The sequence below is a fragment of the Neolamprologus multifasciatus genome, chromosome 15 (assembly GCF_963576455.1).
Source record: "Neolamprologus multifasciatus chromosome 15, fNeoMul1.2, whole genome shotgun sequence".
Taxonomy (NCBI): Eukaryota; Metazoa; Chordata; class Actinopteri; order Cichliformes; family Cichlidae; genus Neolamprologus; species Neolamprologus multifasciatus.
The window spans coordinates 39959179-39972415 of NC_140453.1; the positions used below are offsets into that span (position 1 = coordinate 39959179).

Here is a 13237-nt window from a genome sequence, read left to right on the forward strand (position 1 = left end):
GCTGATTCTAAAGCTGTTAGTTTGATGTCTCTCCAAACAATACTGACCGAACAGCAGCAAAAGAAGATCCAAACTACGCTTCACAAAAACATCGTCATGTATTCACTCTGACTTTTACCGTTTTGCTTCAACCACGATGCACAGCTCTCTCTCTCTCGTGCTCGCGCTCTCTCTCTCGCTCTCTCTCCCCCCCCCCCCCCCCCCTCTCTCTGTACTGTTTTCTGCATTATTCGCTTGCTTGTTACGCACAAGTCTACCGTTGTTTACAGCGCTGTCGGTCGACTTTTTTTTTTTTCGTTTTATATACTTCTGAAACGAAAACCTAATTTCTGCCGTTCAATACTGAACAAATTTAAACTTTTTAAAATTATGCAAAATGCAAAACGCTGTGTCTCTAATAAAACCCCTGTAACTTCAGAGGTAACGTTCATGTTTGATTAATGGTTTTCTTTCGTTTTTGATGTACTGCAGAATATTTTTATAAAATCCCAGGCCAGGAAAATCACCTTCATGTTTTTCTGTGTTTTATCTTCAGCTACTTTGACACAAAGGCATCTGCTGTGATGCTCACATCTGTGATAAAGTCTTGGTGTGTCAGCTTCCTTTTTATACAAAAATATGTAAATGTACTGATCTGAATTATAATATTTCTGACTGTCAAAATTTCCCAGATTCAAATCGAAGTGAATCGAATCGAAGTGAATCGAATCGAATTAAATCGAATCGTGGATCGAATCGATTCGGGACCTTGTGAATCGGAATTGAATCGATTCTAGAAATCAGTGACGATACCCAGCCCTACCTGCAAGAGGTTTTTTATCATGCCAAAAAACTTGCAACTTGCGCATTCAGGTTTGTTGTTGGGACTGTACAATAAAGCAACATCTGAAAATACCCATATTAATTGACACCGCTGTAGGCCCACATTAACTTGATCCTTACTTGAAAATGCTTTCTCACATGGAGTTCTTGCACAATGCAGTAAAAGATTTAAAAGATCTCTATTTGACCTATTTGATCTCTATTTAAAATAGTATGTTACTCTCTAAAAAGCCCTCCACAAAGCAAGGACATCTTACTATTTCTCACTGGTCAAGGAAAACAGGAACAACCCTGGAGTCAAAGATCTGTTGAGCCAATTATTTCTTTGATCTGAACTAGTATTCCAAAAATGTTAATTTTGTTCATCTGGACATAACGTTTTCAGTGGAGAAACTTTTCGTCGCTCATACAAGAGACTTCTTCAGTCTCAGCTGTCTGCAGGTCAGCTAATTCAATAAAATCCTAATTCTGGTCTTCCATTTTCACAAGCTATCCTGATTGAAAAACAGCCATAAAATGATAAAAACACACATACAAATTCTGGAAAAACAACTTTAGAAACCCACCAGAACATCTGCCTCCAGTAAAAAACAGTCCATATGTTTTATGGGTAAAAACCATTCCTCCATGTGATGTGACATTTTTCATAAATTTATTCCTCCAAGTTGCCCAGATTGCTACTCCATATTTGAGTGTGTGTGTGCGTGTGTGTGTGTGTGTGGCAGTTAGAGGGGAAACAACAAGAGAGCAACTTTTACATAGTTTACTGTGCAGCAGGAATGGATAGACAGTGATGCCGAGAGATAGCAGATAGACTTGCTGGTTTCAAGCAAGAAAGATGGAGACAGACAGAGCGGAAGGAGGAAAAGAAAACTGAGAGATATTATGCAAAAGTTAGGGAGAGACAGATCACATGGACAGTTTCAGTAAGAGTGTGTGTGTGTTAGAGAGATGGAGGGAAAAGTGTGGCTGTTCAGAATGAAACCATCAAACTGCCAGAAAGGTAAATGAGAGAATGTTTTCTTATTGTATACCAAAAACCAAGATGTGTGCAAAATATGTGGGAAATTTGGTATTCTTAGTCCTTTTAATGAAAAAAAAACCAAAACATTTATGTGTACTGTGTAAGTTATTCAGTAAAATTTGTATTGTGTCTTATTGTAATTTCAACCTTTCAGTTAAGGCTTACATGGCCTAGTTAAATTTATTAGTGTGCACACTCACACTATATCCTTGTGGGGACATCTCATTGATATAATGCTTTCCCTAACTCTAACCTAACCATAACCTAACTGATACTTTGACACTCAAACAACATTTTGAGTCTCAAAAATGCCTTCAAACTTGTGGGGACCGGGATTTTAATCACCCATAACGGCTGTTGGTCCCCACAAGTATCATAAACCTCCAATTTTTGGTCCCCAGAAAGAAATTAATACACACACTACACACACAGAAAGAAAGAAAAAGAAAGCACCAGATGTCATACAGTGGCTCTTTAACACACTTTATCCTGAAAAGAGTTGAATACCCACTTTGCAACCCACTTCCACTCATCCCCTCATTTTATGCAGTTCCTGACTTAATCAATTAAATGTAATTTTGAGAGAGTTGCTTTATTTTCTTACAATCTGTTCTGAGGTTTTCCCGTTCCCCCAAAATTTCTAAGATTTTCAAAGCCCCTGGGAACCCAGCAGAAAACTAAAACATCAAGTTGAACTCACCGTAAAAACTTTTACGAGTAGCCAGAACTTTAACAATGCCTTTAATGAATGTGTATTTTGGAAAGAAATCATGCAATTCAAGGCCACATTTTCATGTTAATATTCACTGCAGTGATGCGTTTCATGTAAGAAGGAGGAGGAGAATTGGGGGAGGGATGGGTTAAGGAAATGTGGGAGAGTGAGAGAAGAAAGAAAAATGGAAGAGAAAATTAGATGGAACCTTTTGTACCCATTCCCTCGCTGGTTTCTTTGATACGTTCAGCATTGCATAATGATATGCAAATATGACAAAATATGAAAGTGGTACTGAGTGGGGAAATCTGGTCTAATGCTCTGTTTTCAGAGTATTGAAAATGCCTTTCAATCTGAAGAGTCCTTTTCATTTGCCTCTTACGAAATCCTCATTCAGCCATTTCTCCCCTTTTCTGTCTACCAGCTTCCATCTCAAACTCTTTCACCCAGTTTGCAATTTTTTTCGGAAGTCTTGCTCTTTCTGCAACTTTTTCCCCCTGCTTCTGACACCCATCCCCAAGCATGTACATATAGAAGTCAATAGTCCTAAGAAGCTATACAGTCCAGAGCTTTTAAGTCAATGTCACCTTCAGGCTCACTGCTGGTGCTGTAGCAGTGTGCATTATTAAGAGCCAACTGTAAAAGCTCAGAATACTCTGGGGAGAGGGGTTTAGAGCCCTGGAACTGATCCTGAAACAATTTCACCGAGAGTAGGTTTCCCACGCTAACCAACCCCGAAGAACCGAAAAAGCCTTTTTGAAATAAATAGTATCACAAAAATCTTTTTTTTTTTTTTTGGGCAGGGATAGCTCAGTAGTAGAGTGGTGGCCCCATGATCGGAAGGTCAGGGGTTTGATTCCCCTGAACAGCTACCCTGAGGTACCCCTGAGCAAGGTACCATCCCTACACACTGCTCCCCGGGCACCCAATGGCTGCCCACTGCTTCACTGCGTGAATGGGTTAAATGCAGAGAGGAATTTCCCCACGGGGATCAATAAAGTACACTTTCTTTCTTTCTTCTTTTAGAATCTCAACCAACAGATCTGAACTTTACTTGTAAAGAGTAGAAAATGGTTGTCAATGTTTTGCATCTTTGGAAGGTTGAAGTTAAGCTGCTTGTGGAAAACTCTGATAAAGGATGCTGCCCTGCTGAAAGGGCTTCCAGATCAGAACTGCCGATGACACAATTTAATGATGTGTCTCTGCATGCTTTAAAAAACAGAAAATCACATATTTAGCTGAAATGTACATCATATTGCTAAATGATTCAGCAGGAACTTTAATCTATTAAGCTGAGATAGTATCTCCCACAACTTACAAAAGTCCTGCAGTAAAGAAAAAAAAAATTTTTTGCACAAAAACCAAAAAGTTACACTCAAATAAATGTCTGCCTCAAATGCTGACTTTAACTGATTTTGTTACATAAAAAAACTCCACAATTTTGTTACATAAGTGCAAGTCATTACATTTAGTGGAATATGGTCAAGTGAAATTTACTTGCATTTATTTTCCTTCATGGTTAAAAATAAACCCTTGATTATATATATTTCAGTTGCTTTTTACTCTGAATTATTGCTTCATGTTAGTGGAAGGTGAAGAATCATTTGAAATCAGTTGAAAGCTTAGGTAATGATGTCACAAGCTATATTGTTTGATTAGCATCCCTCTTATAATTGTGAGTCAGCAAAGAGCACTGAGCTTGTATTAAACATCTAGGGTTGAGGATTTAGAGTTGACAGTTTAGAAATGGCTTGCATTGTTAAAATCATCATTGGCAGGCCACATTTACCTATGTTTGTGGCTTGTCACTTCGATTTTATTTATAACCATATTCAAGGTTGTTTTTTTGTAAAAGATGAGTCATTCATACTTTGGCCTGAAGTCTTATAATAGGAGTCTGCTTGTCAGCCAGGAAGTGAGAAAAGGACGGCATACAAAACTAGAATGTTGCCAACTGCTTGATTTGAAATTAATGGAAAGAGAAACAGGGAAGAAACAGTCAAAATATACTGGGAAAGACTGAGAACCACTTCTTGCAATGTTTTTGCATTATGCGGGACTTTCCATTTTTTCTCATAATGCAACACACACAGTAAGATAATCATGAAAAGAAATCTGTAAAAGAAGGGTGTATGAATAAAAATGAACAGGGAAAGCAGACCTACCGCATGGAGTGGGTTGCCCTGATCGATTGGCACCTTGAAATCTGCCTGAAGCTCATCAAAAGCTGTTATCTGACACAAAGAGAGGGAAAGAAATGATCACTGTATAACCAGTAAGATAGAGGGACTGTAAAGAGCAACATTTCTCACTTTGAAAGAACATCATTATTTCACAGAAACAGCCTGCAGTGTAGATTTATGTACCGAGCTGAGCTGCAGATTACCAATGTTATTAGACTGTCTTTGCTTTATGCTAAATAAGTAAAATTAATCATAACCATAATCATAATCCATAATCATAACCATATGATTATGGTATTGTAAGTACTTTCCAAATACAATTTAAAAAAAAAATGTAAAGAAAAGTGTATGAGTTCAAAGATTTACATCTCTTTAGTCTGCTTCACCATAAAGCACTATTGCTTTCCAGATAGAGCGAGGTGGAGAGATTCATACCTTCAGCAACCAAGGACTATACAAGTACATTTCCACCAAAAATACTTAGAACTTTCAGTGCTGAACCTTGTTTCTCACACACACAGACAGAGGACCTGAAAATGTCTTCAGCTCACTGGATGACTGCATTTCCACGTGGTCTAAAACCTCACAGATTAGGCAAATTAGTCCACTTATGTTTAAAATCCATCTGAATTATGTAAGGACAACTTGTCTGCAGTTTGATGTTTCATTTGCTGAACAAACTAGTCAACCTGCTGCAATGCCAGAAAAGCCTTTGACATGGAGATTATATTCTGTACTGTAAAACCTCATCTCTCTCCAAGTTGCTTTTACTAAGAGCCATTATTGATCCATCCATTCATCCATGAGTAGTAGCTCAGTGTCTTTCCCTCTGACAAACAGTTTGATTACATTCTCACACTGTGGGAGAGATTATTCGCTAAGTGTCCAAGATCAACAATTTTGATCCACTTCAAAGAAAGTTGTACTAATGTCAGCTAACAGCACCTAACAGAGGCTAACATCAACTAACAGATACTAACTGGACCTAACAAATGGTAACTGCCGCTACCAGGAAAAACATAGAAGTGAGCTACACTAACTTATCAACCCGTATCAGACCCCTTTCACAAAAATTTACAGCCTCCTCCAGAGTTAATAGACATGGACACATATTGACAGTTGAGGTAAACAGCAGACTGAAAGTCTAAACTCGCAACAGAGTTATTTGTCCTACAGCAGCCACCGTAGCAATGATTATGCACTTGAATTGGGAGGGTAAGAAAACAGAGCTCAGGTGACTGCAATCTACTGACATCAAGTGGTGAGATTTTACACACTGTAAGGAAATATTTTGTGTGGGTTTGGAGTATTACATCATCTGCCATTTGAAAATGACACTTCAACTTAATCACCATTCACACAATCTGCCATAATTAATCAGATCTACCCACAAGTGACATCAAGCCATTGCACTGCACTGTAGGTCTTAGCTTAATTCTTAGCAATGCTATTGATGAATAGCAATAGAAAACGATGCAACAGTTCAATTGGTGTTTTGTGTTGCAGTGGAAGCAATTGCACTACAAAGACAGATGCCACTGCTTGACTAGCTGGGCCTCATGAGGCAATGAGAGAGCTAAAGTGACAGTGCTGGAAAAGATTAGTGTATTTCTCAGTGTATCCATGAGATACTCTGTGTCTCCAGTGCGTGTATATCATGGGAGAGCTGTGAGTTGTGAGAACACCAACAGCACATATATCAGTGTGTGCGTGCCATGTTTGGATATTTTTGTGAGGACCAAAAATTGGAATGCTACTACTGGGGACCAACAGTCCCTTATGGGGACAAAATGCTCGTCCTCACGAGTTTGAAAGAATTTTGGAGACTCAAAGTGTGGTTTTAGTGTCAGTTAGTTTATGGTTAGGTTTAGGCTGTTTGATGAGTTAGCGGTTAAGGAAAGCATTATGTTAAGTACAGGGTGGGCCATTTATATGGATACCCCGTAATAAAATGGGAATGGTTGGTGATATTACAGTCCTGTTTGTGGCACATTAGTATATGTGAGGGGGCACACTCCTCAAGATGGGTGGTGACCATGATGGCCATTTAGAAGTCGGCCATCTTGGATACAACTTTTGTTTTTTCACTAGGAAGAGGGCCATGTGACATATCAAACTTATTGGTAATGTCACAAGAAAAACAACAGCGTGCTTGGTTTCAACGTAACTTTATTCTTTCATGAGTTATTTACAAGTTTCTCTTTGTTCACAGCCATTGACATGTCAAAGAGGTTAACACGTGAGGAGCGGATCGAAATTGTGTTGATATCTGGTGAACGCAGTAACCGGGTCATTGCAGCCGATTTCAATGCAAGACACCCTACGAGACCACCCATCTCCCATGCTACAGTTAGCAAACTTAGTTAGCAAACTAAGTTTCGTGAAACTGGTTCAGTGTTGGATTTGCCAAAATGTGGACGCAAGAAAACTCACTAATGAAGAAACATCAGTGGCTATCCTAGCTTCATTCAGCAAGAGCCCACAGCGTAGCACTCGCCGCATGACACTGGAGAGTGGCATTAGTCGAACATCCCTTCGGCGGATATTAGCTACTCACAAATGGCACCCTTACAAACTCCAGCTACTGCAGCATCTCAGCGAGGATGACCCAGATTGGTGCACAGAATTTGCAGAATGGGCAAAACAAAAATTGGAACAGGACCCTCAGTTCACGCAGAAGATTTTGTTCAGTGATGAGGCAAACGTTTATGTGAATGGTGAAGTTAACAAACAAAACCACCGCTATTGGTCTGACACTAACCCACACTGGATGGATCCCTCCAAGACTGTTGGAACAACAAAAGTGATGGTTTGGTGTGGTATATGGGGTACAACGATAGTGGGTCCATTCTCCATCAATGGAAACCTCAAGGCCACTGGATATTTGAAATTGCTACATGATGATGTGTTTCCCTCTTTATGCACTGAAACTGGCACGTTCCCTGAGTTTTTCCAGCAAGATGGTGCACCACCACATTATGGGTGCCAGGTCCGAGCATTCCTAGATGAACAGTTTCCTGGAAAGTGGATTGGTCGTCGTGGGCCAGTTGAATGGCCCCCAAGGTCTCCCAATCTGACCCCCTTAGACTTTTATCTTTGGGGTCATCTGAAGGCAATTGTCTATGGTGTGAAGATACGAGATGTGCAGCACCTGAAAACTACGGATACTGGATGCCTGTGCTGGCATTTCTCCTGCGGTGTTGCTATCAGTGTGTGAAGAGTGGGAGAAGAGGGTTGCATTGACAATCCAACACAATGGGCAGCACATTGAACACATTTTATAAGTGGTCAGAAACTTGTAAATAACTCATGAAAGAATAAAGTTACGTTGAAACCAAGCACACCATTGTTTTTCTTGTGACATTACCAATACGTTTGATGTGTCACATAGCCCTCTTCCTATTGAAAAAACAAAAGTTCTATCCAAGATGGCTGACTTCTAAATGGCCACCATGGTCACCACCGATCTTGAGGAGTTTGCCCCCTCACATATACTAATGTGCCACAAACAGGACTGTAATATCACCAACCATTCCCATTTTATTACGGTGTATCCATATAAATGGCCCACCCTGTAGATATGGTCACTAAGATATGAAAACAAGTGTGTGTGTGTGTGTGTGCGTGCAGAGTCAGTAAAATTGGATTTCTGTGTGTGTAGTATAAAAATACTATCAATGCATTATATGTTATATGAGCAAGAGACCAATGAAGCAGTTTCATATGTGTTTGCACATGTGAATGTGTGTACGGGGAATTAACAGTGATGACAGAGGTTCACACCAATCTTAGTTATTTCCCTGGGCTCTCCCACACACTGAAAGGCAGTGCTTTACATGTTATTTCCCAGTGGATCCTAACAGTGATTGTGGCTCATTGCCTTGGTCTGTTACAGCACGTTAGCTTCCCCCAGGCTGTTCCTCATGGAGGGGACACACACACACACACACACACACACACACACACACACACACACACACACACACACACACACACACACACACACACACATCAATCCAAGCACAGTATGTACTCTTCCACAGAGACTACACATCATGCAGCAGAAAATGATCACCTATGCATTTTTATGAGCACGATATGAGAAGAAACACTCGATGTTCTGAGTGCATGTCATCCTTAGATGATCATTCACAGAAAAAAAAAACAGTAGATGCACCAGAAATCAGAGGATTGTATGCAAAATATAATTTAACGCCTCTTATTCAGGAAGGGGTTGAATTGAAAGCAATATAGCACACAGACTGTTATATAGTGCTTTTCTATTCTTACCGAGTGCTCAAAACACTTGTAGACAACAAGCCATAGCCACCCATTGACATTCATATTAATAAAGTGCTTATCATTGCCTCCACTATCAGATGTGCCTTGCACTCTCCTTCTTTTTGAATCCTCAAATCATTTCACAACAAATTTCAGAGATGTTGATCACTATGTTGAATAATCACTTGGTTTTATGTATTTAGTTTAAAAAAGGAACTATGTGAAACCAAAGTTTCAAGGCGACCTCAACCACACTACAAAGAGAACTTACTTTGGTAGCTTGTATCTATGATCGAAATCTTTCAGTTTTAACCTGCAGGTACAGTCAAATATAACTTAGACTGAGCTGTAAATCTGGAGTTTCACCTCTTGTACTCCTTCAGCGAATCCTACGTTTACCATGTTAGAAGGTTTTGTGTGCCGGTTTAAGAGGAGAAAATAGCTCCTGGCTGGGTCATTCAAGGTAAACAGTTCAGGCATTTGAGAATAAGCAATTTATGAAAACTTCAACATCTGAAGAAAGGATAGCACTGTCGTTTGCTGAAGCAAACCCTGATAGAACAACTTGCACTGAGGCAAAGAAGCCTGAGGCATGGGTTTGGAGCAAGACAGCAGAAGAACCCTTGTGAAGTGGCTTGGACTTTGTTTACTGAGTACCTTCTCCTGAAGCAACTCAGGGCCAAAAAGGGCTTTGAGTGAGGCAAAAGATCAGAGCAAGAGCCCAAACCAAATCTCTGTTTGCTTGGATTACAGATACCAGAACTAGTACGGATGCTTTGGTTTCTTCTCCCAACAAACTTATTTTAGCAGTAAAGCCAAATTTTGCTAGTCATATAGCAAAACTGTCAATAATATATTCCATTCTCATCTTCAAACTGACATTGCCTCTATCAGTGACAATGATGATGCTTGGCAACAAAAACGCCTTTACAAACAAGCACAATACAAGCCACAACATTGGACAAAAGAGTCAGAGTATCAAATTCTACATTTCAAGACTGAGCTTATTTTTACAATCGACTGTTCTGAACCTTTAAGGGAAAACACACCAGAAAACAGAATTCCACCCCCTTTATCTCAGACTGATCATGACTGAGCAGTCTGAGATATGCTCAGTCATGATCAGACACAAACATCTGCCCCTGAGCTGCAGACCACACAACCAAATCTCAAATTTGTCACATGCTCGAAGGGTGATTCCTTTGCAGTGACTGCATGCTGTGTTTTTGTAAATCCAGTTTTATTTTGATGTGGATGTTCACTGTAACAGAGTGCTTTGAAGTTAGGGTTGGCTTGCAAAAACAGCCAAACTGGCACCTCCGCTCTTCTTTTGCCATGCCAAACTCTCCAGTGTCTTTCATTGCGACTAAGAGACTGACACCATGCTGTGTGTGTCTTTCCTGGGAAAGAGAGCAAAAAAAAAATGTTTCTTTAGCCTAATTTGTTTGCCAAATTAAATTTGCAATTTCAGCTATGCCCGACCAAAAACATGCTTTAATTCTACCATGTAGCTGTTCATTTTAGAAACAACAAAAATCAGTAATAACAGAAATATGAAATATGCCAACTCTAACTCAACCCCTAATTCTCCACGGTGGTTGCTAACAGGTAACAAACAAGCAATGGTTAAAGTGTGCTGCAACAATCCAAAAAGGCCTTCTGGCACCAGTTAATGTGAATTTAAATCAGATAGGCAGTTCAGTATAGGGCTGTGCGATATGACCAAAATCTCATATCCCCACATAAGACATCTATCATCCCGATAACGATATAAATCACAAAGATGTAACGTTTTCTGTGAATCTTGGGCAGCTCGACTTGCGTGAAGTGTTTCCAGCTGGGTGTCGTGTACCTGGAGTCGAGTGCATTAAAGGATGCATTTTTTAGACATAAGTTGTAATGGCCGCCATTTCCTTTGTGAGTATTTATTACACAGCGTGCTGCGGGGAAAAGCCTGTTCTAACGTTTGAGTCTAAGATTTATTTTTTAGCACCTGACGGCTCTTTATTGCTTCTCATCCGTAAATACTCTGCAGACTCTTTCATGTGATTCAGTTTATTTTGAAAAGTCTCAACAAGATCTTGAGCTTTATTGTGAAAGGTTTATGTGTAATAAACAACCGGACACGCGATGGTTTTACCGTCGTTATTGCTGACAACAACGCATAAAAACAGGTGCTTGTCCGTCCGTAGTGTGGTTATATTAAATATAAGAGAATGAGAGAACTTTAAGAAATTAATATAACCACTACAGTGACCATCAAAACGATGAAAAAATATTGCCAATAACAGTTTATTTTGCGACACCACAAAACAAACGATAGCGTAAAATGAAACGATAGACGTTTTTATATCGTCATCCGATATACATCGTTATATCGAACAGCCCTAGTTCAGTAACAAATATTGTCAAGCTAGTTCATTTTTGGTATGCTGCAGCCACATTCTGCCACATAGTTCTGTTAGTCGACTAGAATTGTCACTAGTGATACAAACTAATAAGAATCTATTGATTCCATTATCGATATAATGCATTGATTTGATTCATTATCAATTCTCTTATCGATTCTCATTGGCTCCACTTTGAAGACACCACTGTTACTAAGTAGCATATCAAAGATATTACATTCATGCTAATTATTTGCATGCTGTGGTCAAATGTTTGTGCATGTCGGGGGTATTTCCTCTCTTTGTAGTGATCAGTGTTGGGGTTGTCACTCAAAACAAATAGTGATTACACATATTATACGGAACACTTTTCTTAGAAGTAGTACAGCAGTGGAAGTGCAAGTGGAACTGATAAGCGGGATTGATACGCAAGCAGACTTTGCTGGAATTTAAAACTCAATAATAAAACCCAGGGAAATACTCAATACTGAATCCAATGCTACATGGAAAATTTTAACCCTATCCTGCAAAAGAAGTAATGATGAAGAAATCATATCTCAAAAGAATTAACTGTTTACTTGTTAATTTAACTTGTTTTCAACTAAATTTCCCTAAATATGACTTAGCTTTAAAAAAAAAAAAAAAGAAAAAGAAAAAAAGATTAATGTCAAGTCTGGAGATTTTAATTTGTTTTACAAATTATTTAGATAGTTTCATTACATATTGTGGACAATAGATTTCAGAACCTAACAAAAAACAAAAGGGTACAACAAACAACACAATACCTCACACAACTAAACGATTAATGGAAAAGTAAAGAATAAACTTTGGGTTAAGTTGGTATAAGTTATACTAAAATAAAGAAGTTCTAAAAGAACACTGTAAAATTGAAACCGTTACTGCCTGCATTTTAAAACTGACCTTGTTGATGGCTACAACAAAATAAGAACCACATTTTATTAAATAGTTGTACAAAGATGCTCTGCCATGGCTCCATCCATGACTCGTTCAGCTCTGCAATAATTATTCACAGTTTACCCAACTATACTTTTCATCTCCTAGCTGCTAAGTAATTGATACCAGATGGCTAATATGGCTTTCGGGTAATTGCTTGTAGTCCATGCTGGATAGGTTAACATTTATGATAACTGTTTCAGTAGCTTTACTGACCTCTGAAATTTCTCCTAAACTGTTATGAATGCTAAGTACTACTACTTGCTTTCTTCATTGCATTGCTGTGTAAAGTTATCAGCAAGAGGAGGCAAACAGGGCACTGTTGCTATTAATACCATAGCAAATGATTATCTTAATTTAGTATTGTTGATTTTTACTATTAATTAATATATGAGTATAAATTTTGCTGACAACCCATACAGTGCACATCCTGTTTTTTTTCTTTTTTTTTTTCTTCTCACTGCTGAACTTTCAATAAAGTTATCAAGCATCCAAAGTTCAGTCATGCAGTCATTTATGTTCGATTAACAATTGCTATGAAAGTTTAGTTTAACTGTCCAAAAAAAGTTACCAGAAGGATATCAGTATGGCTGCTAACTAACAGGACGTGCTTCTAGAAGACTTTGGTAGGAGCCATCACTTTGAATTTAAAGTTATGATGTACTTTAATAGCGGTAGCAGTAGTTTAGTAGCAGGCTTGCTATATTATGTAACATTGCGCATTTTAGAAAATAGTTGCTAAATCTGCAAAGAGAAATAAACCTCAGAACCAGCATAGGTCAGGTGACCACACCCTGTCCACAGAGAAAATAAATTAAAAATGTCTTAATAGAACCTATTAAGTGACTTATTAAGCTCATTAAGTTAGCTATTT

At 38.7% G+C, this 13237-nt stretch overlaps 1 protein-coding gene and 1 long non-coding RNA gene across 10 annotated transcripts in view; one reads left to right on the forward strand and one right to left on the reverse strand.

The window, feature by feature from the left end:
- Positions 1 to 13237, forward strand: part of LOC146502758 (uncharacterized) — a 453186-nt gene that overhangs the window by 281494 nt on the left and 158455 nt on the right. The window lies entirely within an intron of this gene.
- Positions 1 to 13237, reverse strand: part of cnih3 (cornichon family AMPA receptor auxiliary protein 3) — a 122121-nt gene that overhangs the window by 87992 nt on the left and 20892 nt on the right. For all 9 annotated transcript variants that reach the window (XM_085133007.1, XM_085133005.1, XM_085133006.1 and 6 more), the window contains exon 2: positions 4724 to 4792. In XM_085133007.1, the coding sequence (XP_084989133.1) occupies positions 4724 to 4792 (69 nt within the window). The remainder of the gene's footprint in view (positions 1 to 4723; positions 4793 to 13237) is intronic.